The following is a 26,770-nucleotide window of genomic DNA, read 5'->3' as shown; positions in this document are numbered from 1 at the left end:
GTTGTTAGAGTCAGACAAAATTGAATTTGATTTTAGGAGTAAACAAAATGAGTTATTTAATCTCCAGACCTCAGTTTCTTCATTTATAAGATATAATAATATTCACCTTGAGGTTACATGAGAAAAACAAGAGAAAAATATATTGAAGCCTGATGTAAAACAAGGGCTTGATAAATGATTTTTAAAAATCATTCCTAATAAGTTCTAGTTTGATATTCTATTTCACTCAAAAAATTGTTTGATTATTTACTAAGTCCAGCACTGTGGTAGATGCTGAAGAAAAGATGGATGAGAGAAATCCCTATGTGACTAGAACCTAAGGAGTGCCAAAAAGAACTCTAGGGATTCAGAAGTGTGTTAGTCTATCTGTTGCTGTGACAAAAATACCTGAGAAAAGGAACTTAAAAGGAAAAAGATTTATTTGGGTTCACAGTTTCAGAGGCTTCAGTCCACAGTCACATGGCCCCATCACTTAGGCCTGTAGCAAGGCAGAATATCATGGGTTGGATGCGGAGTATGGTGGAACAAAGCTATTCACTTCATGGTGGCCAGGAAGTAGAAAGAAAGAGAGGGGCCACAGACAAAATATACCCTTCAAGGACACAACCCAATGACCTAACTAGGCCTACCTCCTAAAACTTCTACCACTTCCCAATAACCCATTAAACTATGAATCTGTAAATGGATTGATTATTCATGAGATCAGAATCCTCATAATCTGATCACCTTTCAAAGTTCCACCTCTGGACACTGCTATGTTGGGGACCAAGCGTTTGATACATGAGCTTTTGGGAGATATTTAAGATTTAAAGGATAACAGAGGAGTAATAGCTTTTGCCTCACATCATCAATCAGAAAGTGAGAAGAGGATAGCATCTGAACAGTAAGAATTTTATTGCCTCCCAACTCCCCCAGTGCGTCTGGAAGTGATCATAGTTCTTTATTAATAGCCACAAGTTTAAAAATAATCTGATAAGTTTCCTGAACAGGTCATATTCTTTGGAGCAAGTCTTTAGATTAGCAATAGAGTACCACTGAGTAATAGCTAAAGGATATCATACTCACTGCTTTATTTAAGCACTGAAAACCGGTCAACTCTGTTTAGAAGCGACATTATGTCTTGAGATTTGTTATGTATACCTAACAACATATATATTTAATCTTGTATTTTGCACATAATTATTATATGCAGAATTCCAATAAGAAACGTCTAATTTAAATTTGCATACAACAGCACTCAAATGCATTTTGCCTTTTCCTTACCACCTATCTAAGTACTTAATATGCTCCCAAGACCCAGAGGCTCAAAATGAAGTGCTAAGGAGTTAAAAGTAGTGCTCTGGATCCTATCACCTTATTCATTTACCTACCTTCCTGCCTATAAAATCCCACCCAAAAGAAATGATGTGGTGTGTCCTTTTAGAACAAAGACTGAAGAGAAGGGGAAGTGGTTTCAGACAGTGTTAACTCTGATGTCACAAAAACTCAAATACTGAAATGCCTTATTAAATATTTAGCTTCTCTTCTAAAGGTTGAATGGGATGGCTTTAGAATATAAAAATATTCCTCATGAAATTCTTCCAGAATAAAGGTAAAAGGCTATAAGCAGGAAATAGCAAGAAAGGCAGAGTTCAAGCTTTGGAACACCAGATCATATTCTCTCTCTAACCAGACTTACTTTCGTGAGGTCCACAGAGAAAAAACAAAGGACAGTCACATCCTCTGCTGTCTAAGCTTCTGTGAGAACCCTAGCCCCTGTCACACAACTCAACCACTCCTATCTCAGCCCCGTTTTAGGTCATTCCTTCTGAACTTTGTCCTCTCCCTTTTCTGTCCACCTTTCCTTTCTTTCTCAGCTTCTGTTTCTTTTTTGCCTTTTTCTTCTCCCCTTCTCCTAGCCCTCTCCCAGCCGGGTTATTCAGTTCTCTTTTTCCTTCTCCTCGGTTTCTCTCATCTCTCTCCCTGATCTTTTTTCTTACAGCTCCAAGTCTCCCCGCCCAACCCCACCTTTTGGGTCTAATCAATTATTTTCAATAAACAACATTTCCCAACATGTCTGTGAAGTTTTAATGAGAAGGGCTGGCTCCTCCACACTGAAGTTCAGAGCTGAACATGCTGTTATAATCCTGGGTCTAGATTAGCTCTAACCACTTTCCTGATGGGTAAGACAAATCAAATATCTAGAAGAGGAATGTACATGGCTAGATAGGAGTGTCTGTAGAATACTAGGTTATTAAAAGGATTATATGTGATGTTGAGTTGCTGTTTATCCAAATTTTCTCTAGGAAGCATACCATTCTTTAATAATGACAAAGTTTTTTTTTTTTAAAGTTGAAATTCCATGTGCAAAGATTATTATACTGAATGAGTAAGAAAATGCTACAGCCAACTTCCTCTCAGAGAAGGCGAGGGCAGCAAGTCAGTAGAGAGTAATAATTCTGCCAGTACAATATCAGGAGAGTCAAGACAGAAAATAGGAAAGGAGAAATGAGACGAATGCCCAATTTTCAAAAGATCCTTAGACTCTCTAGATCTCTCTAGTTCAAAGAACCCTGCCATCCCATTTTACAAGTGAGGAAAATGAGGCTCATAAAGGTTTTGTGCTTAGCTGATAACACATAACTCACAGGAAGCAGAGCCAGAAGAAGTTAGGTGTTGTGTCCTCAACTATCAAACTCTAATTTTGCATCTTAAAGTTTTCATAGTCATCTTTTAGACAAGATTGAAGTTTTTTTTTTAAAAAATGGGGGGGGGGGGCAGAAGTAGGATTAACAAAATTCTAGAATACTGTTTGTTTAGTAAATTTATATACTATCAAGATTGAGTAGCTCTAGGCCAACTGAAATAAGGATTAAACTGCCTTTTTTGTTCAAACTTCATATGTATGCACAAATATGCACACATGTGAAATAGTTCCTTTGTTTAAAAAAGTGTTTGAGACTATACTATGAATAAGAAATTGTATTAGAGGCTATGCCTCATTTATCAATGACCCAGGTTCTTAAAGAGTTCAGTGCAGTGGTAGATATAAAATGTGGTATGTATGACAATGTCGATCGGTGCTTCTCAGACTTTCAGTCTCAAGACTCCTTTAAATTATTAAGAATTATTGACGACTCAAAGAACTTTTGTTTTCTTTGAGTTATGTCTATCAATTTTCATTTTAGAAATTTTTTAAAATGCATTAATTTAAAAATGATGATAATTTATTATGTGTTAAATAAGGTATTATTATGAAAAGTAACTGTGCTTTTACAAAATAATGGAAAGAACGGCAGTTAGCTGTATGTAAATTCTGTGAACGTCTGGCTCAATAGAAGACAACTGATTTCCATTGCTAATTCTGCATTTAATCTATTACAACATCACATATCATGCAGCCTTTGGAAAATTCCAGTGTAAACAGAATGAGAATAAAAAGGCAAAAAACACTTTAGTATTAATATGAAAATAGCTTTAACCTTGTGGACCCTTTAAAAGGGTCTTTGAAGTCCCTGAGACGCCTGGACCACACTCAGAACCTCTGATCTAGATAATCCCAAGTGCTCAGGGGCCATTGGAAAGGCATTAAACTTAGCATTGAAACATCCAGGGGAGCTTCGGTGGAGGAAACTGCAACCAAGCTGATCCCTGGCAGATAAGTCTCAGTAATTCAGAAAAAGAACAAAGAGGACTGGGAGGAACAGAGAAGAACATTCCCAGCAAATAAAGCCCAAGAGAGAACAAACAGTTTGTTCTGAGAACTCTTAGCTTGAGCATGGCTAACACTCTGCAGGTGAACAGGAAAGCAATGAAAACTTAGGTTGGAGAAACTGGCCAAGAGCCAGGCCATATTTGACATGTTCTGGAGTTTGGACATCATGCTGAAGACAATGGGAAGCTGCTGAAATTTTGAAGCAGGGGAATGAGAGAATTTGATTGCCGTCTTTGAATACTCACTCTGGCTGCAGTGCAAAGAAGAGATTTCCAGTTGTAAGGCTGGGAGCAAAGAAGCCAATTAAAAGGCTGTTATAGCATTCTATGAAGAACTTCATGAGGCTAGAGTAGTGCAGCGTCAGTGGATATGGAGAGAATATGCCAAGATACAGAGAGTGCTTGAGAGGAGAATGGACAAGACCAGTTGAATAGGATATATGAGAAAGATGTTAGAACCTGAGATGACTTTCAACATTCCCAGAAAGAAGCAATAAGAAGTTCAGAAGGAGGAATTATCTGAAGGAAAATCATGAACATGATATTAGATATCATGAATTTGGTTTTGTGATTCACTAAAAGCATCCAATGAGGTGGCTGATAGTATGAGCCAGTAACTCACGAGCACGACTTAGTCAGAGAAGGCAACAATAGCAGGGCACTGGAGACATGGATGCACTCATCTTCCTCTACCCCAGCCCCTCTCTCCATTGTCTGTCTCTGTTCTGGCTGTGTCTCAAAATCAGTTGTGAAATTTTTAAACATTAAGTGAATTCAGAGAAGAGAAATCTCTTCAAAGACTATCAGGGCTACAAAGATAAAGAGACAACACCAGGAATATTTTAGTATTGATGTTGGAGGGTGGGGAGTTCTTGCAGCTCCTTTGTGACAAGCTTGCAATATCTGGTAAACCTGGAGATGGGATGTTGTAATAGGAAGTGTTCTGGACTGGAGAGACAGGTTTCAGTTGTAAAATGAAGGTATTGAGCTATTGTTTTTTCATGTCTTTCTGACTGTTAACATGTATGGTTCTTGCATATATAACCTCCTTCAAAGTCAGAGATGTTCAGATGATTTACCTTCTTCCTTCTAGTTAGACAAGTGACTGATCTTTTAGGTCTTCCTTATACCCTCTCAGTGTCTTCTAATCTGCTCACCCTATATATCCTTTATGATCCACTCAAATGCTCCACTCCAACAAGCCATCTCAATTTCTGCTACGTTTGAAGTACATTTTCTTAATCTTTCCATACTTAGCAGTCAGTAGTTTCAGGGACAGTTCTAAATCTATTAGAGGTCTTTCCCTTTTCCTCACATAATATACTATGACCCTCCCTCTGGTTAAAATTAGCTATGGGAATGATTATTTATAAGCATGTAATTGTAAATGAATATTTCAAATATGTGTAAATACAAATTATATATAATTACACATTATTTATAAGGTTATATGTGACAATATTATAAATCAGAATATTGTTTGTATTTGGCTGAACTTACATTCATAGCATAAATTCCCCTACATAAACTTCCTAAGATGTCATAGCAGTGCACCAACTAAAATTATTAAGCCAATTAGAGAAGAATTATCTCTAGTATAATACAAGAATCATCTGTCAAGGCTGGAGGCTCAGAGTTTAACAAAGAAGAGGGCACAGGAACCTCCAGAGGAGGCCATTACAGGTCCCAAGAAGGGGAAAGGGTGACCTTGACCATTGTGGATAGGTTTATATAGAAGTCTGAGGGAGTTGACTGAAGGTGAGAAGAAAAACAGGGTGGGGGCATTTTTATCTCAAAATACCCCAATCATCTATATACAGCAGCTGCTAAAACTGGACTCCTCCTTTCCCACAGCAGCAACCACCACCATAAGAGCTAACATTTATCAAATGGTTATTAAATGCCTGGTACTATTCTATGTTCTTTATACATTTTAATACATTTAGTCATCACAACTCTATGTGATAGATAAGGCTTTTTAAATTCTGTTTTGCAGAAGATGAAACCAGAACACAGAGAGGTCAAGTCACTTTCTCAAAATAACACAGGTGATAAGCCCAACAGAGGTGGATGAGCTATGCCTTGGTTTAGACAATATGGTTCCATAGCCCACATTCTTTGCCACCCTGCTTCCCAACCATCCAGCACCAAAGAAGCTTCCTCACCCATTAATATACATTGCTCTAGAATTCTCTTCCTAGGGAATTATTTTTTCTTTGTCAAAAAGCTCCATCTATTCCTTTTCTGAATATTCATCTTTTTGGTACCTTGAATAAGTGTCTTTCTTGGAGTCCTTTCCAGACATATTTCCCAAGATAAAAGTGTGTCAGAGAAAAAAGTAGGTCCTGCATCCCATTAAGACCCTGCTTAATAATTGTCTCTTAAATACGATGGCATGCACGAAACAGCATGAAACTTGAGATGTAGTGAGGATAAGATAAAACAGCTTTAGTGAAACTTTATTTTGGAATAGTAGTCTTCTCTAAACTGTAGAAAATAAAAAACTAAACTATTGTTATTGAACTTGTCATCTTTGTTTTGGGGCTTAAGGAAAAAGAAAAAGAATACTAGATTGCCAATTGTGACATATGCTTGCGCTCTGCCTGCCTGCTCCCCACCCCCACACACATACATTCATAAAATGTAGTTCTAAGTTCTCAGGGGGGAAAAAAAACAAAACAGAATTTCAGAATACCACCTATAAGTGATACCTTTGCTGTGTGATTTTCTTAAAGTTTTAAAAAGATAAAATACTAATAATTTCCTTTATTCCTAGATAAAGCATGAAGGCCAGTGGTAAAGCGGCTAGCTTCCTAAGAAGGAAAATACTAAGCCTTATCAACCTGAAGAATGTAAGGCATGAAGGCCTGAGTTCACAAGCAGCACTTTTCCTGGATAAAGTTGCTTATTCACCATGCAAAAATCCAGACCAGTCATCTTTAGATAGTAAGATCAGCCTCAGACATGGTCTGACATCATGAATGCCCTTGACAGAGAACCCACATTCTTGGAATGTATTTCCCCATGTTGTCTGAATATAGGACAAGCAGCAGTGCTGATGGGTAATTTTATAACATCAAAACGCCAAATCCACCAAGATGAATGTTTCCAATCTGCTTTATTTAACTGAACTTAACTTGCCATAAATTCAGACTAATCCATATCTAATTCTTACTGGGTTACTCACTTGTTTACTGTCACCACTGGTCCTGGTCTTTTGGTATCTTATAAACCCTAACCAGGCCCCAAATTCCTCTAGCATATCTGGTTCTTGTCATATTACAGTACTAAGAATGCAGCATGAATAGTTTCATACCTCCAGGCTCGTTAATGTCTCAACCTCACATTCGCTTACCATTAAGAATCTTCTAAGGGGAATTCATGCAGAATTCCATGGAACATAAAGCTATCCATGTTGTAGTGATATAGTCCAATGAGTATTTTATAGAAAAATCACTGCTTTTGTTAATTATTCCTCATACTCAGTCTCACATAAAAGTTCAGAATTAAGAAGTATTTATTGATCAAGCAATGTGATTCCTTTATTGTTTATTACTTAAAACTGAGGCTTGAAAGACTGTTCCAAGGCTACAATGATACTTAGGGGCAGAATTAAGGTTCTTATTCTAGTTCTTTTCAATATAATTGATGCTAGTTCCCTAGATTCATAGAAAAAGTCACAATGGTGATAAAACTAATATTTATGTAAATTTTAAAGTCTACAATGAGCCTTTGCTCTTTGTAATTTCACATAATTGTTGTAATGACATGACAAACATAAATAAAATTTTAAAAACTATAAGGCTTATATAGTAAACTTTAAGTGACTTATTCATGTTTTCATAATTAAGCCCCAAATTCCTGTCTTCAAGTCCTATACCCTTAGATAAGTTAAAAACTTCGTTCCTCATTGGTAAAATGTAAACATAACATGTCTGCATCAAGGAGGGATTTTTTTGAAAAGTCAATGTGATACAGTATTAAATGAATAAACTCCTAAGCATTTTGTCTAATGCATTGAAAGTAGAAAATAATTGCCAAGATTTCCTTTTGGTTTTTCATTATATTTCCAATACATCCCACCAGGGATAACAAGTTATGACCTTAAGCCTAAAAATAAATAATAATTCACCAATTTCCTAAGAATTATTTTATTTTAATTTAAAAATGCAGGACTGAGTTTATCCCTTTTTTGAGATTTTTCATCACCGTAGAACTGTTTGTTATCAAATGCAATTAGGCACTGTTATCACATTTACACAATATGTTATTGAGTCATAGCCCTTACACGCTAAGAACATCACAAAGAATTTGATATTTTCATTGTGATATTTAAAACTGCACACAAAGAAGCAGACCATCTTGCCCATAAATTTCAGGGCAAAAACCAGATGCAGTGATCAGATTCAGCCTCACGGTGGAGCTAAATCATCACTGATAAAGCCTTCTAGATCCAGTGAAGGCTTTGCAGAAACAAAACTGACAATGGAATGAAAAGAAGGCTTTGCTGTGTTAACCAAGAAGGCATTGCTTTGGATCCCTGTGGTTCTTTTCAACCAGCCTTGAGCAATGACTTGACATACTCAGAAAAATCTATTAGCAATGTTAATTCACAATATTTTTTCCTGGCATTGCAACAAACAAAAGATACACAAAACATTTTTTTTAATTATTCTTAAAAAGAATTTTATAGGCTTGTCTTTAAAAATGTTATGCTGACTTAGAATTCTCAACTTGGATTTGGGCCACAGAATTTGCATGTAAGATAACATTTACCTTTCCCCCAGTTACCGTGTATCTTCATTTCATGTGTCCCTTGGAACATTTCATCTCCTAGTCCCCAAATTTTAACTTGAAATCTCAATTCTTTAGACTTTCTTCCATTCTCTTATTTTAAAACAGGCACAAAATTTTATTAATTTATCTAACATCTCTTTATTCAGTCTGCTTCCAGAAGCACAGTTCAGACCCTTTTACCACACAGTCCGGACTATAGCAATACCTTCAAAATTAGACTTAGAGGACTAGCTCCGAACCTTGACTGCACAATGCAATTGCCTGAAGAGCACATTTAATTACCCTGGGGTGGAGCCAGAGGCTGAGACTTTTTTAAAAGCTCTCTGGTGATTATAATAAGTAGCCACAGTTGAGAACCACTGCTTAGAGGTGCATCCAGCCAGCATACCATGACCAGATTAACCTTCTTAAACTATCAACTCTCTAAACCAAAACTTTTATGTAGCTTCCTATTAAAAGGTTGAAAATTAGTGACTTAAAGGTCAAATGTATTCTATAGGTGTGTTTTGTTAGCTGTTTAAAATTGTTCAGACTCAACATTTAAAAATTGGGAGATGTCACATAAAACCAAGATTTTCTAGTTCTTTTTTAAAAGCTGCAAGATCTTGCCAAATAGGCCCACAATCCTGTGCAACTTTCATCTGAAGCTGAGCAGTGGCTGCCCTTTAGGCATGTCAAACATCCTCCAGTTGATTCGGTCCATTGCTTCCCTTTTACATCTGGTTATATAATTTCTATCATCTGCCTGGCCTTTTAGAGTCCTTTTAGTTTGTAATCCTGGTCTAGAAGATAAACTTCTAACTCAATGACACATTCACTCACTCATTCACTTATATACTCACTCATGAATTCATGAGATAATTATTTTGTGGTTTTGCTATGCAAATACTTGGAATTCAAAGACCCTATTTTGGCCCAATTCTTTCTAGCTTCATATTCCCCTTCCTTTTAACAAACTTTATTCTAATCAGAAGTTAGTTTAAGAGACATTCTCCTCCCAATATTCATAACCTAGTGGTTCATTCCAAAACTCCTTTGCAGTTAGGTGATGACATATGACAATGCCTGGCCAATAGGATGCCAGTAAAAGTGAAGTTGTATGAAACTTCCATGTTATAACCGCAGAGAAGAAGTTGGCTCCCCTCTATTCCTCCTTCTCATGAGCTGGAATGCAGAATGGTATAGTGAGCATCAGGGAAAAGAAACCTGGATCTCTAGTTGTCGTCTGTCTTCTCTGGACTGTCTGTCTCTTGTTAAGTGAGAAAGAGACTTCTATCTTATCTTACTGCACTTTGGGTTTTTTAAAAATTTTTAATAGAAGCTTAGTTTGCTCTCTAAAACACAGAATCTCTTTTACTACTTCCTAAACATACCTTGTTTATTTTTGCCCTCAACCTTAGTCTGTGTCAAAGCTTGTATCACTCATATTCCTTCTCCTCATCTCTGCTATATAAATTCTACTCATTATTCAAGGCCCAGCTCAAGTACTCCCTCTTCTGTGAGGCTTGCTCTAGCTACACTTGTTTTCCTTCCTTTGTTCTATCTCATATGACTTTCCCTTGGCATTTATCAAACATTATCTTACGTAAGAACATAGAAACTTGAATTATGTTGCCATATCTACAAGCTCCAAGCCCAGAATCTAAAACAAAATTTCTGGTTATGCACAGTTGAAATAAAAAGAGTATTCAGAGTCCTCCAGTATTCTACTTTTGCTGAATGATCATCCACATTGTCAATTCATGTTCAATTTGTGATCCTTCAGGAATCTCGAATCTTCTGATTATAATTATAAAGCTGAGTCTGGTCAATATTTTACGAATGTAGCTTTTTACCTGATATTTAAGCTGGATTCTAATTTTCTATCTTTTATCTAATCAACTCCTTGATTTTCTGGATCCTTATTTCTAAGTTTGAATGGTGTTAGAGAGCCAACTCCTATTGTTCTCATATTGAGAATCTGAAAGTATCTAGGACAACATTAGAGGGATAAAGAAGAAGATATTCTCAGGGGAAATTTGTGAAAGAAACTGAAAGCTAAGTCCAGAAGAAGAATAAAGAAAAAAGAATGGGAGAGAAAATGTAAAGAAGATGTGAAGATTCAAAATGCTTCCAATCCAATAGGGTGCTCATAAGAGATCATTATCTACACCTAAGAGAACTGCCACTCCACTCACACAAGAAAAACTAGTATGTAGTTGGTATAAGAGAAATATCAAGCAAATGAGAATTGAATTTATTGCAAAACTTACCAGTAAATTTCTCTGTGAGTGAATAAAGATAAAATTGTGTTTCAAATAGGACTTATTCAAATCTCCAGGCAAGTAAATAATGTCCATACAGGACTTTTAAAAATGAGCGACCCTCAGTATTTTTTTTTTTTAGGAGACAAAGTCCAGAAGATGACTTAGCTCTAACCTTGAAGCTGTGCCCTATCCCATAAGAAAGCCCGGGGTGAGTCCTCAAAAACAGAAGAAGTAACCATAACCACACTGAGATATAATCTAAGAGAACACAAAAGCCCCAGACTATATAACTATTAGGAGAAAAATTTCATGCTGTTAGATTTAGCAGTGATTTCTTGGATATGGAAACAAAAGCAAAAATAAACAAATAAGACTACATTTAATCTAAAATATTTTATGTATCAAAGGACACAATCAATAGAGCAAAAGGAAACTTACAGAATGGAAGAAAATATCTGCAAATCATGCACATGTGTGCACATACATACATATTATGATTTTTATTAAAATTATAAAAATTTTATGATTTTATGTTCTCCTATTTCTTTATTATTCTTCTGGACTGAATTTTCAGCTTCTTTCACATACACACATATGTATGATTTGCACATCATATATATATGAACAAGGTTTTAACATTTAGACTCTATAATGAACTCCTATAACTCAATAACAAAAAAAAAAATCAAACAACTCTATTAAAAAATGGACAAAAGACGAGAATAAGATGATATGCAAATTCCTCCAAAAGATGATATACAAATTGCCAACAAGTATATTAAAAGACGCTCAAATCAGAGAAATACAAATCAAAATTACAATTAAATATCATGTCATATCCATTAGAATGTCTAATATAAACAAAAATACCAAGCTGGGAGTGGAGGCACATGCCCATAGTGCTAGCTACTCAGGAGGCTGAGACAGGAAGTTTCCTTGAGTCCAAGAGTTTGAGGACAGCCTGGGCAACATAGGGAGACTCTGTCTCAAAAAACAAAATAAGACCAAACAAAAATTAAAAACATAAAGTAACAAATAGTTAAAGTATGTGAAGAAATCCTTGTGGCCTTTTTTTTTTTTTTTTTGGTGCTGGGAATTGAACCCAGGGGCACTTAATCACTGAGCCAAATCTCCACCCCTTTTTGTATTTTATTTAGATACAGGGTCTCCCTAAGTTGCTTAGGACCTCACTAGGTTGCTGAAGCTGGCTTTGAACTTGTCATCCTCCTGCCCCAGCCTCCCAAGTCGCTGTGATTATAGGCAGGCACCACCATGCAGTCCCTGTGTACTCTCTTAATGGAATTGTAAAATGATGTAAGACAGATGTTTCTCAACAAACTTAACTAGATTATCATATGGCCCAGCAATTCTACTTCTGGGTATGTACTCCAAAGAAATGGAAGGAGGATCTCAAAGAGATATGTGCGTATAAATGTTTGTAGCATCCTATTTTTACAGTGATAGACAAGAGATAAAAGCAACCCAAATATCTATCAACAGATAAATGGATAAAAAATTAAAATGTGGTATACACATACAAAGAAATATTATTCAGCCTTAAAAAGAAGGAAGCCCTGTTATATATCATACCAAATAGGGATGAAACTTGAGGACATCATGCTAAGTGAAATAAACCAGTCACAAAAAGACAAATACTGTCTTGATTCCACTTACACAAGATACTTAGAGCAATCAAAATCATACAGACAAAAGTAGAATGGTTATTACTAGGGACAAAAGAGAAAGAGTTTTGTTTAAGGGAACAGAATTTCAGATTTACAGCATGAAAAAGTTCTGAGGATCTATTTTATAACAATATGAATATACTTAACACTACAGAAATGTATGCTTAAAATGGTTAAGATGGTAAATTTTATGCTATGTGGGATTTATTTTTACCACAATAAAGAAGAAATAAAAGGAAGGAAAGGAAAGGAAAGGAAAGGAAACTCAGAACAGCATATTTTTTTTATGACTGTCACCTTCATGGTAGTGTCATTGTAAAATCAAAATGAAGATAGAAAGACAGCATAGGTTCTGCCTGGACCCATTTTACTATAGGAAAAGAAATGTAAAAATCAGTGCCAAGTGAATCTCATACAAAACCTCCTATCCATTGATGTTACACTGGGTCCACCACTTTCCAGCTTTCTCTCTAGGCAGGAGCAATGGTGGCAACCTTGGTGCCACTACTACAAAATCAGAAAAAGACTTGATTACATAGTCCAGTTACAAAGAGTAAGCATTCTGCTAAGTACTGGCTGCACTGAATCCAAAATAATTTATGTGCAATGACATCCCCAGCTGGCAGCAAAGAAGTTTTTAGAATTGGGTTATAGATGTTTCTAGGACAAAATGCAACAACAGCTGAGTCACTGAGCCATAGCTGAGATGCCATAAGCTGGCATGTGAAGACATTTACATCTCTGTGGAGAAATGGGTTCAGCTATGCCATGCACCTAGCAATGATAGCACTGATTCCAATCTAATGGAGTCCTATTTCCAGGACAAGTTTTGAGAATTTAGTGTGAGCAGGAAGCCCACGATGCAAGAAGTAGATCTTGCACTATATCCCAAAGGACAGACCTGAAATGCTTCACTGAGGTACACTTCCTGGCACTGCACTCTGCCAGCCCTCCTGGGAATCATATAGCTATTAACCTAGCATCAATAATTTCCTACTTTGTCCAAGTGGCTACTTATCAGGCAGTTGATTTCTATTCATGTCATGAAGAAGAATCCACACTGTTCCTTTACTCAATCTAGAGGTGGTCTATGGGTTTTATAAACAAATTTTATCTGCATATATGATTATTGTCTGAATTCCCTGGCATTTGAATTTATCTCTAGGAGAAAATCCAAGTCACTTTTGGCATCTCAGTTGTAATCCCATCCCTCACACTTAACAGCTGTGTGACAAGTAATTTGCATTCAAACCTTAGATTCTTAAATGGGGTCAATAACAAATCTTCCATAAGATTGTTGTCTAAATTAATTAAAATAATCTACTCAGAACCTGTACATAAAAGATGCTGATCAGAAATTATTTCCTCTTCTTCTGCCTTAATCAAGAACAGGGGTCAGTGGTTATTCTCTAGTCTTTGCAGGCTACACAGTTCCTGTCACAACTACTCAAATTTGTCATCACACGACAAAAGCCTGCATAGACGATGAGCACACTGTGTTCCAATAAAACATTATTTTAGAAAGCAGACAGTATGCTAGATCTGGCCCACAGTCTATAGTTTGCTAACCCCTATTAGTGATAACATCTATGTCTAGGTATCACACTAAGTTAATTTTTCACCGTTCTGTTAGATTTCATCTGCTCCAGATATGTCCTGCTCTCCTTTCTCCTCATTGCTTTTGTTCTGTTCCTTAACTATATCAGGACAGATGAGTCTAGTTCAATGGCTTGCCTCTTCTTTTTTCACTTTTATGTATTGAGAGACTCCCATTGGTACTCAAACCCAAGATGCTCAATTAACTTATCCACACCACAGATTCTGAGTATATCAGCCACCATTGAACAAAATCCCCTCAATCCTCACAGAGAAATCAGAAAATGGCCCTTTCCTTGGAAACTGACAGTTTACAGAGGAGCTTTCATTTGTGGGGAAGGAAAGACTGCAACTTATTTCCTGGTTTTAAAATTTTTGATTCACAAATATGTTTACATTTGCTTGTATGTGTGTAAACTTCTTAAAGGACATAAGATTAAAAACAGCAATTAATACCTATGGCGGGGTCAGAACTCAAGAAGGAGGATAGGGATGAGAAATAGATTTACTGGGTATCTTTTAATGTCTATGTTTTAAAATTATGTGAATACATTATCTGTTCAAATTTTTAATTTCCTAATGAATAAAGGATACATACTTAAAATAAATATTTCAAATTAATGAAACCAACCAAAGAAAGATACAAACATGAGAGATAGGAGGTGATAGGAAACTGTTAGGTACCTAAAACATGTAGTCACCAATCCCAGCTGTTATCCTAAGGAATTCTACCACAGTCCTCAAAAGTCCCACTTTGTTAGTGGGCTTTTATGTACCTTCTGCCTTCTGCTCTGATGACTCAGAGAAGACAGGGTGGAACATTTAGGGAGTGGCAAGAGGAAAATATGTACCACTCTCCATTTGATAGAGTAGAACCAGAAGAAGGATATATACAGTATTTTTTTTAATGTCAGGCTATAATCCTTCCCATGTGTTCCATACACTCTCCTTTCTAGTCTCAGTGTGTACCCACCTATACACTCCAGCCATTTTGAACTTTCTTGCTACTTCTTACTTTAAATAAGATTTAGTTTAAAAAAAAAAAACCTTTCATTGTGTCTTATTTTGAACTACCATCCTTTGTTTCATGCTGCTTTCATAACCAAATTATTGAGCTGTTAGGAATAAATTTTTCTCATTTTTCAAACATCTATACTCCAGCTTCTACCTCCACTCCTCCATTAAGTCAATTTTTCTTTAAGGTCCTCATGGACTCTTTCAAACAAATCTAAAGGCTATTGTATTTTTCTTTCTTAGTCCTTATTCTTTTTGATCTCCCTTTTGAAAGGAACAATGCTGATGTCCACCTTATTAAATATCTCTTTCTCCTATTTACTTAAACACTGGAGGATTTTCTCTATCCTTTCCTGATCCTCACAAATGAGCTTCTTCCTTATCTTGCCTTATCTGTGGGCTACAACTTGAATCTCAGTCTTTTTCTTTTCTCTATTTATCCTCATTCTTTTACATAATTCACCTATTCTCAAATATTTAACTAGTAGAGAGAATAAAGTAGATGGGGGCCCAAAGCAGGCTCTGTGCTTCTTTAGCTGTGCTACTTAAGAAAAGCACTTTCATTTGTCTGAACTCAGTTTCCTCCATTCCAAGATGGAATTTTTTTCATTCATTCAATAGTCTCCACTGACTGCATATTATATGCCAGACACTGTTCTAAGTACATGAAATTCACTAGCAAAATAAACTGTTAATATCCCTGCCATTATGGAGCTCCCATTCTAATAGGGGGAGATGAAACAAATGCAATAAAAATACTACATAAGAAATGACATAAAAGAAAAAAAAATGTGATAAGAGATTTAAAAATCGGGGTTATATACCTTTTTTAAATAATAGGTGCTGGGAATGTGGCTCTGTGGTAGTGTTAGTGTCACATGTGAGGCCCTGACTTCAATCCCCAGTCCCCAGAATCACAAAAGAAAGGCAGTCAGGCAGGCAGGGAGGGGAAGGGGAAGAGAAGTAGGGAGGGGAGAGGATGGGAGAGGGAAGTTGGGTGGGGGGAGGTCAGATGGTCAGGTTTCTCTGAGAAAGTAATTTCTGATCAAAGACTCAGAAGAGATGGAGGAATCAGAAATTAGGGCATCTAATGGAAAGATAAGACTGTAGTCAGGGGAAACTGATATCTCTACACTAGGTACCATCACAGCTATACCATAAAGAAGCATGCCCAGAATTTTCTAGGAACAACAGAAGCCAGTGGAAATGGAGTGAAATGGGGAAAAGCAGTTGGAAATAAGGTCAAAGAGGAAATTAGGAGACCACTCCATGTAGGACCTCTAAGTGCACTGGTAGAAGTTGCTGCATTTTAAGCGGAGAATGACATCATCCGATTTATATTTTAAAAGTATCATTCTGGCTGCCATGTTGGGATTAGACTGAAAGAGGAATAGAATAGAAGCAAAGAAACCAGCTAGGAGGTTTCCACAGTAATCTAGGCAAGAGGAGAGACTGACTACTAGGACCAGAGTAGGAAAACCAGAAGGAGAGAGAAGTGGTCAATTTAGGATTTTTTTAAAACCTTGGGGACTGAATTAAAGCAAGATATAATCCATGATTTTATAAATCATGTCCACCTTATTAAATATCTCTTTCTCCTATTTTATAGTTATGTCAAAATGTATTCTATTGTCAGTATAACTAAAAAGAGCCAATAAAAATAAAATAAAATAAAAACCTACTTTTTCAGGATTATTAAAAGAATCCTACGATAGAATTATCATAGGCAATTCTATTATAGGACTGAGATGTTAAGTGATATTGTACAGAGATGTTAAGTAATATTGTCTCTTAAATTCTGCAAGAAGAATAAGTTCTCTAGGTCACTATTTGGAAGAGACCAAAGCTAGGGTGTGATATTCAAGTTCAGTTGACTAGGGGTTGGCAGCTACCGTCACTACTTCAGCAATGAGTGAGTGAAGGGAGGTTGAGCTGAGGAAGGAACTTAATCTTATTGCCTTCCTTTACCTCATATCCCAACCAGTATAGTATTTCTGATTACCTACAGACACTTCTTCTTAAAGGCTTTACCATATACTCACCTTATATACACAGTTTTTAAAAGTATCTATCCCATCTCTTCCTTAAACTAGCTACCAATCTAAATATTTCCATCTATCAGTCCCCAGATGCTGAAAACTTAGCTTTCATTTTTGTAGAACTATAGAATTAGAGCATGCTACCATTGGAAGCTGATAGCACAGCCATCACTTGGTTAAAACATCTCTTTTTATAAAAGAAGAAACAAAACTCAGAAACAAGTATGACTAGCTGGGGCCACCCCAGGCTTTAATGACTAGACAAGGCCTGGAACCAGTTTTCTATATCCTGTTTACTTCCTTGTCAATGCCTCCTTGTTCAGTCTATATCACATCAGTCCCTGAGTTTTTCCACCTCAGGCTGATATCTCCACACCACCAGAGCTACCAGGCACTATCATTATTGCCAATTAAACCTTCCAGAAAGATCATTGGAGGTCATGGCCTACACTGCTTTAGTATGCTGGCTTTGGCTTCAAATACTGACTTTGCACCTAATAGTTGTGAGGACTTGAGCAAGTTTCCTAACATATGCTGCCTTAGTTTCTTCATATGAAAAATTCCTATATTCTACAACTTAAATAGAATGAGACATGTAAATATCCAGTACAAGCAAACACAAAATAAGGGATCAAAAAGCACTATTTGTTATGGCTTGTATTACCACTCTCATTCCCTTTCAGAGAAGTTGTTGATGCCTGGTAAACAAATATTAATTGCCTTAGTGCGGCCTTCAGGGTCTTACTACAACCAGGTCTATTACAGGTATGGAAACTTTGGTTGTTCTCTAATCACAGACCTTCCAATTGGGACAGCTGTCTTTGCACTCCCACATCCATTCTAATTCCCATTCTAATTTCTGCATTTTAGCTTATGCTGTTCCTCCCTGACATGCCTAATTTCCTTTTTCTTATCTGTCTAAATCTTGAATATCCTTCAAAGCCCCATACAAGGTGTAGCGCTGTATAAGAATACTCCAGGCAAATTCTAGCTCCACTGACATTACTTCTCTTCCATACTACATTGTTTACATTTAGTACATATTAACCACTTCTTTATGGAGAGGCATGACAGCATTTAGTCAATGGTGTGGGATCTACAGAAGACTTCCTCAGTCTCCTCATCCATAAAATGGGATTAATATTAGAATTGTTGTGATGAGTAGATATTTAAATATATGATTTGTATTAATTAGTATTATGTTATGATTATTGTATATTTATGTTAACTCTTCCCTCTTTCTTTTAAGAACCTGCTTTTACTCCCAGTTATTCTGTCCATACGTATGACTCTTTAACCCGGGTCTAGCATAACACTGGTCTCAGAATAGTGTTCAACAATGAATGAATGTGAAAAACTGGGAATAGCAGCCACAAACCAACCATTGGGTTTTACTAATCTTCTCTATCAAATATGGATGGCTCCTAAACACTGTTCTCCTATAATTTTATAATTGCCTGGTGAAGGAGAAAATCTAACCTCTTTCAGGGAGGCAACACGATGTAAAGAAGAAAACTGGATGGAGACTCAGAAGACATGGTTTATGTCTCAGTTCCCAAGCAAAAGGTTCAGTGTGTCTGTCTGGCTATCTATCTGTCCAACTATTTCAGCTTAGGGAAAACAACTTGAGCTTACTATTTTCATCAATATAAATGGAGAATACTCTGGCATTACCTGCCTGCTTCACATAACAGCTGAGAAGATCAAGTAAAAAACTCATCTGGAAGAGCTTTATACACAGTAAAATGCTATACAAATGATATAAGGCATACTTATTTATGTCACTGAACAAGAAACCATAAGAACGATCAAATTGAATGAATTTATTTCCAGTGAAGTTCTGGAGAAAGGGCTATTGCCACAATAATCAGAGTGAATCTTTCTGGCTCAGCTGTCTCTTAAAAAATCAACTCAAAACTTGAATCATGGAGCTCAGCCTTGAGAATTTTGATAAGCCTATCCTCAAAGATTTTATCACATCTAACAATTCATTCAAAAAGTACAGATTTACCCAAAATATCAATTCCCCAGATGGCAGGGTCATAAAACCAAAGGTCTCACCAAGGATGGAGAATAAAGAAAAACAAAGATTCCTGATAAATTTCAACTGTGTGGTCTATTTCAACAGAAAATTACTAGAGATGGAGAAGCTATTCTGTGGTCAGAACAAATTAATCAAAAAGTACTTAAGATAACTGGAATATTCTATTCATATATTCCTGAGATACTTATATATGTATAGCTATTGTCTTATTTTATTTTGTTATATCCAGGGAGTCTACCATTCATCAGGAACCCTGTTAAGTTTGAGCAGTATCAATAGAGAATTCTATACCAGGCAGGGACTCATCAAGCCAACACATTGACAAGGGCAGTTCCAAGTGATACAAATGTCACAATGTAGTGATCATTGTGCCTTTTTCTTTCTTTCTTTGGGGAATTGGTTATCAAAAACAATAATACACTTGATAATGAATTGGGGCGAAATTGACTTTTTCCCAGCATTACTTCCAAAAATCAGGTAAGAAATCATTCAGATTAAGACCACCTTACCTCTATTTTTTCCCATATGGCTTCATAGTTGTCTTGGTGTTGAATATCTTGCATTAGTTTCTCAATTAAAGCTGATTTTGTGGTGGAATGGCTCTCATTTTTCTCAGAGGATGAAGCTGTCTCTGATTTCTCATCAATTAATTTTTTCATGCCAGAAAGAGGCATGCACAGCTCCTCATCAGAAAGAATGTCACTCAGTGGCCCAGATTCAATGCTTTCCCCGAGGGAAGATGCTATGTCACTGGATGAGCTGGGAGACACTCTGCCTAGCCTTGTGTGTTTTTTCTTGACATGGTATGTTGGGTACATCTCAGAATCTGAATTCATTTCAGACAGTTCCCAGTCATCAATATTCTGAATGATTTCTCCTCTGGGTTTCTGAGGCAGAAGTTTTGTTAGCTTTTCCAGCTTCAAAGCTAACACTTCTGTCTGCTTAAGGTGAGAGGGTAGTGCTAGATATTCATCAGAGCCATACCAGGCCTCCACAACCTGACCATTCCTGGTAACATGACTTGGGGAGAAGGAGCAATCTTTTTTACTTTCATGTTTTTTAAGAAGGGATACTGGAGACAAAGTATTGTCTGAACCAACAGAAGATTCACTGCTCTGAGTAAAAGGTGGTGAACTGGATATTTCTGACGGCACTGACAATTTGGCATTTTGACTTCTCTGACTGCACGGCTCAACAGAGGATGTGGAAGCAGAATCTGTTTCTGGCCCCTCTATGGCCTTGGAAGTACAAGAAGGCATTCCATTCAGCACTACTGAGCTCCTCATAGTTTCAGTTTGCTTGCCCGAACCAGTGGCCTGTTTTGGTATTCCACTTGGAGGCACATCTTCTGAGGTCTTGGGTGGTTTTTTAAGTCGAAGTTTCTCTTTGTGGCAGTCATTAAGCCTTCCCAGACTGGAAGAGATTTCTTTAATGTGACTTTTGACTATGTTTTCAAGATTCCCAACCCCCACCTTGTACAAGCACTCATAGGACTGGCTGGCAGCAGAAGGGCTGTTGGGGTAGGAAGACTGTAACATTAGGCAAAGCTTAGATCTGTCAGGAGGGTCCACCAATGAAGGAGTGCTTCTACTCATCTCAGGCTTCAGATCAACCATCTTCTTCTTGCCATCACTGCCTTTTAGATCATTCTTTAAAATTTCTTCTTTAAGGAAAAGCCCTCTTTTTGGCAATGTGGGCTGCGTGGGAGAGTCCTCATTATAATTAAAGCAGTCTCTGATGGATCGCTTGGGGGTTGCATTCTCACAAGGAGGAGGCTGTTGGTTCTTTGCGCCAAGATGGGAGGAGGAACTGCATTCTTGCTTCACAGTCTCGGAAGGTGACTGAACAGCATTTGTCAGAGCTTCCCCTGAAGATGGCATACCTGATGTTAAGCCTGGTTGCTCTTTGATTGCACAAGTGCTGTTTTCCTCATGTCCACCTTTGTCCTCTGCTGAGAGAGATACCTGAGACATCTCCTCACTGACTGCTTCACTGCAGCTGGAAGGGACAGGGTCAGCAGCCACTGTGAGTAACCCAACACTTCGTATAAGCTCAGGGAATTCCTTTTCCATCTCACTATAGCTCCAAGAGTCAAAAGGTTTGGTTTTGACCTGGCTAGAGGTCATGTCACCCAGGCCACTGAGCAAATCCTCACTTGGACTGTAGTCAGATAGTTCAAATGCAGTAATACCACAATCCAGAGACAAGTAATTCTGAGAACATTTGATAGTTAACTGTCCTGAGTCATCCACTTCCGTTAGAGAATCAAGTCGGCCCTGAAACAGAATGGTAATGGTTTCAGTAAATTCAACATGAATCATACTCAACTGCTGTTCAAATGAAATCTCAGCACAGGCTGCTATTAAGCTCAGAAATGTATCAGTCTTGACTGCTTCTGTTTTGACATACAAAAAGGCCTACTAATCAATTACCTCATTGAATCATAGATCATATCCTGTTCTTAAATATTTGAAGACTTTTATTTCATCTAGAACATAGAGCTATAAGAGAAATGGTCAAGGTCAAGCCCAGAATATCCATTCTTATCTAATTTTCTATTTAAAACTAATATATTAATCCTTTAATATGCATTCATAAGTAAAGCCTTAAGTAATAAAATTTCTGAGAACAAAATAATGTAATAGTAAAATCTCTCTGAGTATGTGTTTTGTTTTTTGTTATTGCTCGCACCAATACCTACCACAATGGTTAGGTCATAGTAGATGCTTAGTAAGTATTTTAAAGTGAAACAATTAATTATATTAAACCAATCATATTAAATACATATTCACAAATCATAAAAAGGTAAACAATTGACATTTCAAATACATAACATAAATAGTTCATGACCAGTTTCTGTTTGGTCCCATGTTTTCAAAGGTACACACAGTTACTCCTGGAGAAAATTAATGAATGTCACAACTTTATCATCTTAGCCCCATCTCCTCCCTCTGCATGCATTTCTCCCCCTCCCCCTAAATCCACCAGTGTATGTTAGATCCTAAATTCCCACTTCCCTTGTTTATAATTCCAGGTAGGCTCATCGATTTGAAACTCCTCCATGCTAGCCAGGCATGGTAATACATGCCTGCATTCCCAGCAACTTGGGAGGCTGAGGCAAGAAGATTGCAAGTTCAAAGTTCAAAGTCAGCCTCAGCAACTTAAGGCTCAAAAAAACTTAAAGAGAATCTTTCTCAAAATAAAAAATAAAAAAGGGCTAAGGATGCAAATCAGTGGTTAAAGAGCCCCTGAATTCAATCTTCAGTACCAAAAATAAAGAAAAGAAACCTCTCCACGCTATAAAATAAAAGTGTTTCAAGTATTTACTTCAACTGTGTGATTAAAGTTTTTGTCTCATTGCTAATGTAGTTTTTTTTTCTTTCTTTCTTTTTTCTGTGGTTCTAGGGACTGAACTCAGGCCTTGTGCTTGTCATGCAAGCGCTGTCCCACTAAGCTACAACCCCAACCCCACTAATGTACTTTCTCAGATCACACAGCAAATAGGGAGATTTCTAATTGATGATTTGGGGCAAATGGACCCCTGAAATCCTAATTTGCTTATCATGCTAAGGGACAGTTTGGTCTAATCAAGCCCTTTAGGAAATAGAAAAGTGAAAGTTTATTTTATTCCTGGACCTCTGTTCTGCTGGAGGAATAACTGGGATGAGCCCATTGAAGCCTGATCCTACTGGTTTCTGGACCCTCTCTCCCTTTCAACCAGGTATCCCGAGACTTGGCCTTGTCAGGATCTTACGTGGGTTTTATTGTTCATTTGCTTGTTTGGGGTTGGGATTGCTCTCTCCCTTCAGACTTTCACTTGCCTTTATCTTCCACTCCTTTCACTCTTAATTCATATCTGGATAATTCAAATAATAATAACAGAAACTTTTAACTTTTTTAAGCCTCAGTTTCCTCATCCATAAATTGGGATGGTTGATTCCTATTATCACCTTTTCACTTAATCCTTAGAACTTTTCTCTGGGCTCTGTACTATTCTTCTGTTTACAAAAGACCCTGGGTCAAAAGAAGGTACAAAAGGAGCCCATGGAGGCTGTCTGACCTAAAGTCCAAGTTCTGAGCATTTGCAATTACTTTAAACTGACATGTCCCCTCTTCTAATTTGTTTTCCACACTGCCACCAATTTTAATCTTTATGAATTGCAAAATTGGTACTGTTATTTCTCTGCTTAAAATTCTTTAGTAGCTTCCTCTTGCTGTTCAGTTAAAAATCCTAACCCTTCCAAGGTCAGGTATGAAAAAGCCTCTTTCATGCCACTTTCCCTTCCACAACTGTACCCAGTCACATTATCCTCCTTATAGTCTGAACATATCATGTTTCCTCCTGTCTCAGGGCCTTTGCTTATGTTATTTCATATCTGGAAAGCTTCCCACCTACACCTCTTAACTCTGATTCTCATTCATCCCCAAGAGTTTAGCTCAGGTTTTTATTCTTCGAGATGTCAAACCATCACTTAACTCAGAATCTTTTATTGTAAGCTCTCATACCATTATCCCTTCAAGAATTTATCTCAATGTAAATAAATACTATTGTGATTACTTGACTCATTTGTTTCACACATAGTTTGTAAACACTGTGAGAGTGTAAATCACACATAAAATGGTTGACTGACCAGTGTACCCACAGCATTTAGCAAGAGATCTGTAGAGAGTGAGCACTCAAAGACACCTCTGTTGAATGAGTGAATGATGACATTTTGGGGATGTTTCTCTATTCCTTCATATAACTTATTCCTCTGATTATGTACTTCTAGTTGACTCAAATGATTAAAAGCCCAAGCTTCAGGGTCAAATTCTTGCCCTGGCACTAATTAGCTATGCAACTGAAGGTCAGTAGTTTGATGTTGCTAAGCTTTGTTTCCTTCATCTGAAAAAGGAAATGGTAAGCCATATCACAGGGATGTTGAGAGGCTTAAAGGAGATAACATATGTAAGATATGGTGCTCAATGAGTGGTCACTGTTACTGCTCTTATTATTATTTTTAGTAATAAAATATGATGAGAAGGAAACTTTCTTCAAGATGAGAGTTACCTCTAATACCAAATTACACTGCACAAAGAAAGAAATCAGTTTCAGCTGCCAGTCTCAACAATAATTATCTAAATGGAATTGTGTGACTTTTGAGGTTCATACCTGGACTATGTTCTTTAAATAACAAATTCAAAAGCAAAAAATACCAAGGAATAAGTTAGCCAATAAATGTCACATTTTTGTGCAATTTGTAAGAGAGTTACAGTGAGATTTGCAATTTAAAACAGGTTGCACTTTTTAAAAATCTTTTATTTTGGTTGTTCATTACTCAGAAGTTACTCTTTTACAGAAATAGTATTGTAAGTAATGGTCAAGTCCAAAAATTATTCCATAAGACCTAGTCCAATTATCAACTAATTACAAAATAATTGCAAAATTATTTTCTGTCATTTCTATCATAGTTATTGCATTGTAATACTTACATGAAGTTAAAGAGGCACTAAAGAAAAGTGTTTCTATGATGAGTAGAGAAAAGAAACTCAAAGTTTCTTGAGAGTTCAGGTAACAATTAGACCACTGCAAGTATCAGCCACCAGCCTTTGGACAAACAGGGAACACCATGCCCTAGGAGTATATTTAGTTCCCATTTTGGTGGTCACAGCACCTTAAGACCAGGGACACTGTCTTGAATGATAGGTGCTCAATAAATGATGTTAGATGAATACAGTGAATATATATGTTAGATGAATATGTAACTTTATCTCAGAGAATAGAGTATAACTACCTTTCTTAAATCTTCAGGGATCTCTGGTTTAGAAAATAAAATACACGCAAAAGTACTCAATGTTCCAAAGGGGCCCTCTCTGATTCTGTTCCCAGCAAGGCCAACTATCTAAACTAGTGAGACAGTTGAATCACTTTAGGATAATTATTTTTTTATTCATACTGTAATTTGTTAACGTGAAAAAAATTTTGGGGGGAGAGGAGGGGAGCAACCAAAAACAGTCCTGTCTTTCACTGTACAAAGGCAATTTAAGAAAAGAACGTTCTTTACAGTTTTTCACATCAGATGAACACTGAGTTTCATTATTTGAAATATTTTTTAGTATTACTAATACTTTTAGTTCTATTGCTTCCTCCTGACTACCTTCCCAGATACTTTTCTAATGCATGTAGTAGTCTTAGATCGGCATCGGCTCAGGGGATGAGTGCATGCTGTTTTTACTGTCTTTATTATTTCAGAAACATCATGTTTAATTATTAGTGCAGACACTTATGTCAGAACTGCCTTGCAATGACTCCACTCAAATATACCTCCATTTAATATACTATGAAGCAGCTTTTCAGAAGGTTATATTTTATAAACGTGCTAATTTATTCACTTTATTACAGGCCACAATCTTATCTTAGATATTAAGGAAGCCCCCACCACCATTTTCTAATAATTTGAAGCAAGAAATTTTGCTTTGTTCCTTATCCATAATTAAGTTAACTTAAGTCTTGTTCCAAATACTTTTAGAGCCTTCTTTTTTGAATGCTATACTGTATTTTGCCACCAAGTGAACATGAAATTTAATGTCCATAATTTAGAAGATCTCCCTATTAACATGCCCCAAGAGTACATCAGTCTCCATTGCTATTTAAGGTCATTTTTATGCCTAATCTAGTATTCCTCCTGAGAAGAAAATAAGAAATAGAATTCTATTTTTTGAAGTATAGGTATAGTAAAAAAAAAATGTATATCTCTCTGTCCCCTAACTCCTTTAATCTAACTACATAGTGTTTGTTGTTTTAATTTCTAACATATAAATTCATGGACCTTTTATCAAAGTGCCATACATCCCCAGAGTCCTCAGACCCCAGTGGACTAAACTCAATCATATTCCTTTCTGTTCTACTGTTAGGAGTCCATGATTCTAAATGCATTCCAGAGAGCAGCAGTAGACTGAGAGGAGCAAGTATGATAGGGAAATGTGAGGTAAAGTTCCATTTCTAATGGGCAAAGGAAAAAGTACACAAAGCATTTCAATATTTTTATTTATACTATATTAATGATTTTTAAGAATGTTCATTTTCTACAGGCTGAAATTATGTACCAAAGAATCTCTATGATTAATTCATAGTTTACCAACCTAAAGTGATACCTCCCCGTTCCACACCTCAAGTGGTGATTATCTGTATTATTTCATTCAATTTATAAAACATTTATATACAGTGATACAAACTATATTCTGTGGAAGACAGATGAATATAATCTAGTATTAATCCTTATACAGTTCAAAATCTAACACAAACTTTGTCTTCTTATAAATTGGTTCATAATAAGTGCTAGTGGAAGAATACACAAAATGCTATGCTGTAAGTACTCTGGAAGGATCAATGTATCCTCATGGAGAAGGAAGTATCGTTTAGGTGAGGTACTTACTACATCATCTGCCCATAGCCTTCATCAATGTTTGCTATTGTGTTAATATTAATTATTGTTATAGTTTGGATATGCAGTGTCCCCCCCCCCCCAAAGTTCATGAGCTACCATGTTCAGAAGTGAAATGATTAGATTATGAGCACTGTAACCTCATTGGTGGATTAATCCATCAAATAGATTAAACATTGAGAGGACTACTGTACTGGGTGGTAAACTGCAAGGAGGTGAAGCGTGGCTGGAG

General features: G+C 36.7%; 1 protein-coding gene across 3 annotated transcripts in view; it reads right to left on the bottom strand.

Annotated features, from left to right (window-relative positions):
* The window catches only part of Akap6 (A-kinase anchoring protein 6), a 578,346-nt gene that overhangs the window by 333,003 nt on the left and 218,573 nt on the right, over nt 1-26,770 (bottom strand). For all 3 annotated transcript variants that reach the window (XR_011706597.1, XM_027929539.2, XM_071607828.1), the window contains exon 4: nt 19,624-21,390. Coding sequence is in view for 2 of the 3 variants with exons in the window: in XM_027929539.2 (XP_027785340.2) it covers nt 19,624-21,390 (1,767 nt within the window). In the remaining variant the exon portion in view is untranslated. The remainder of the gene's footprint in view (nt 1-19,623; nt 21,391-26,770) is intronic.

This window comes from Marmota flaviventris, chromosome 2 (genome assembly GCF_047511675.1).
Source record: "Marmota flaviventris isolate mMarFla1 chromosome 2, mMarFla1.hap1, whole genome shotgun sequence".
Classification (NCBI taxonomy): domain Eukaryota; kingdom Metazoa; phylum Chordata; class Mammalia; order Rodentia; family Sciuridae; genus Marmota; species Marmota flaviventris.
Note: the sequence above shows the minus strand (reverse complement) of the source record. Positions and strands in the feature narration are given on the sequence as shown.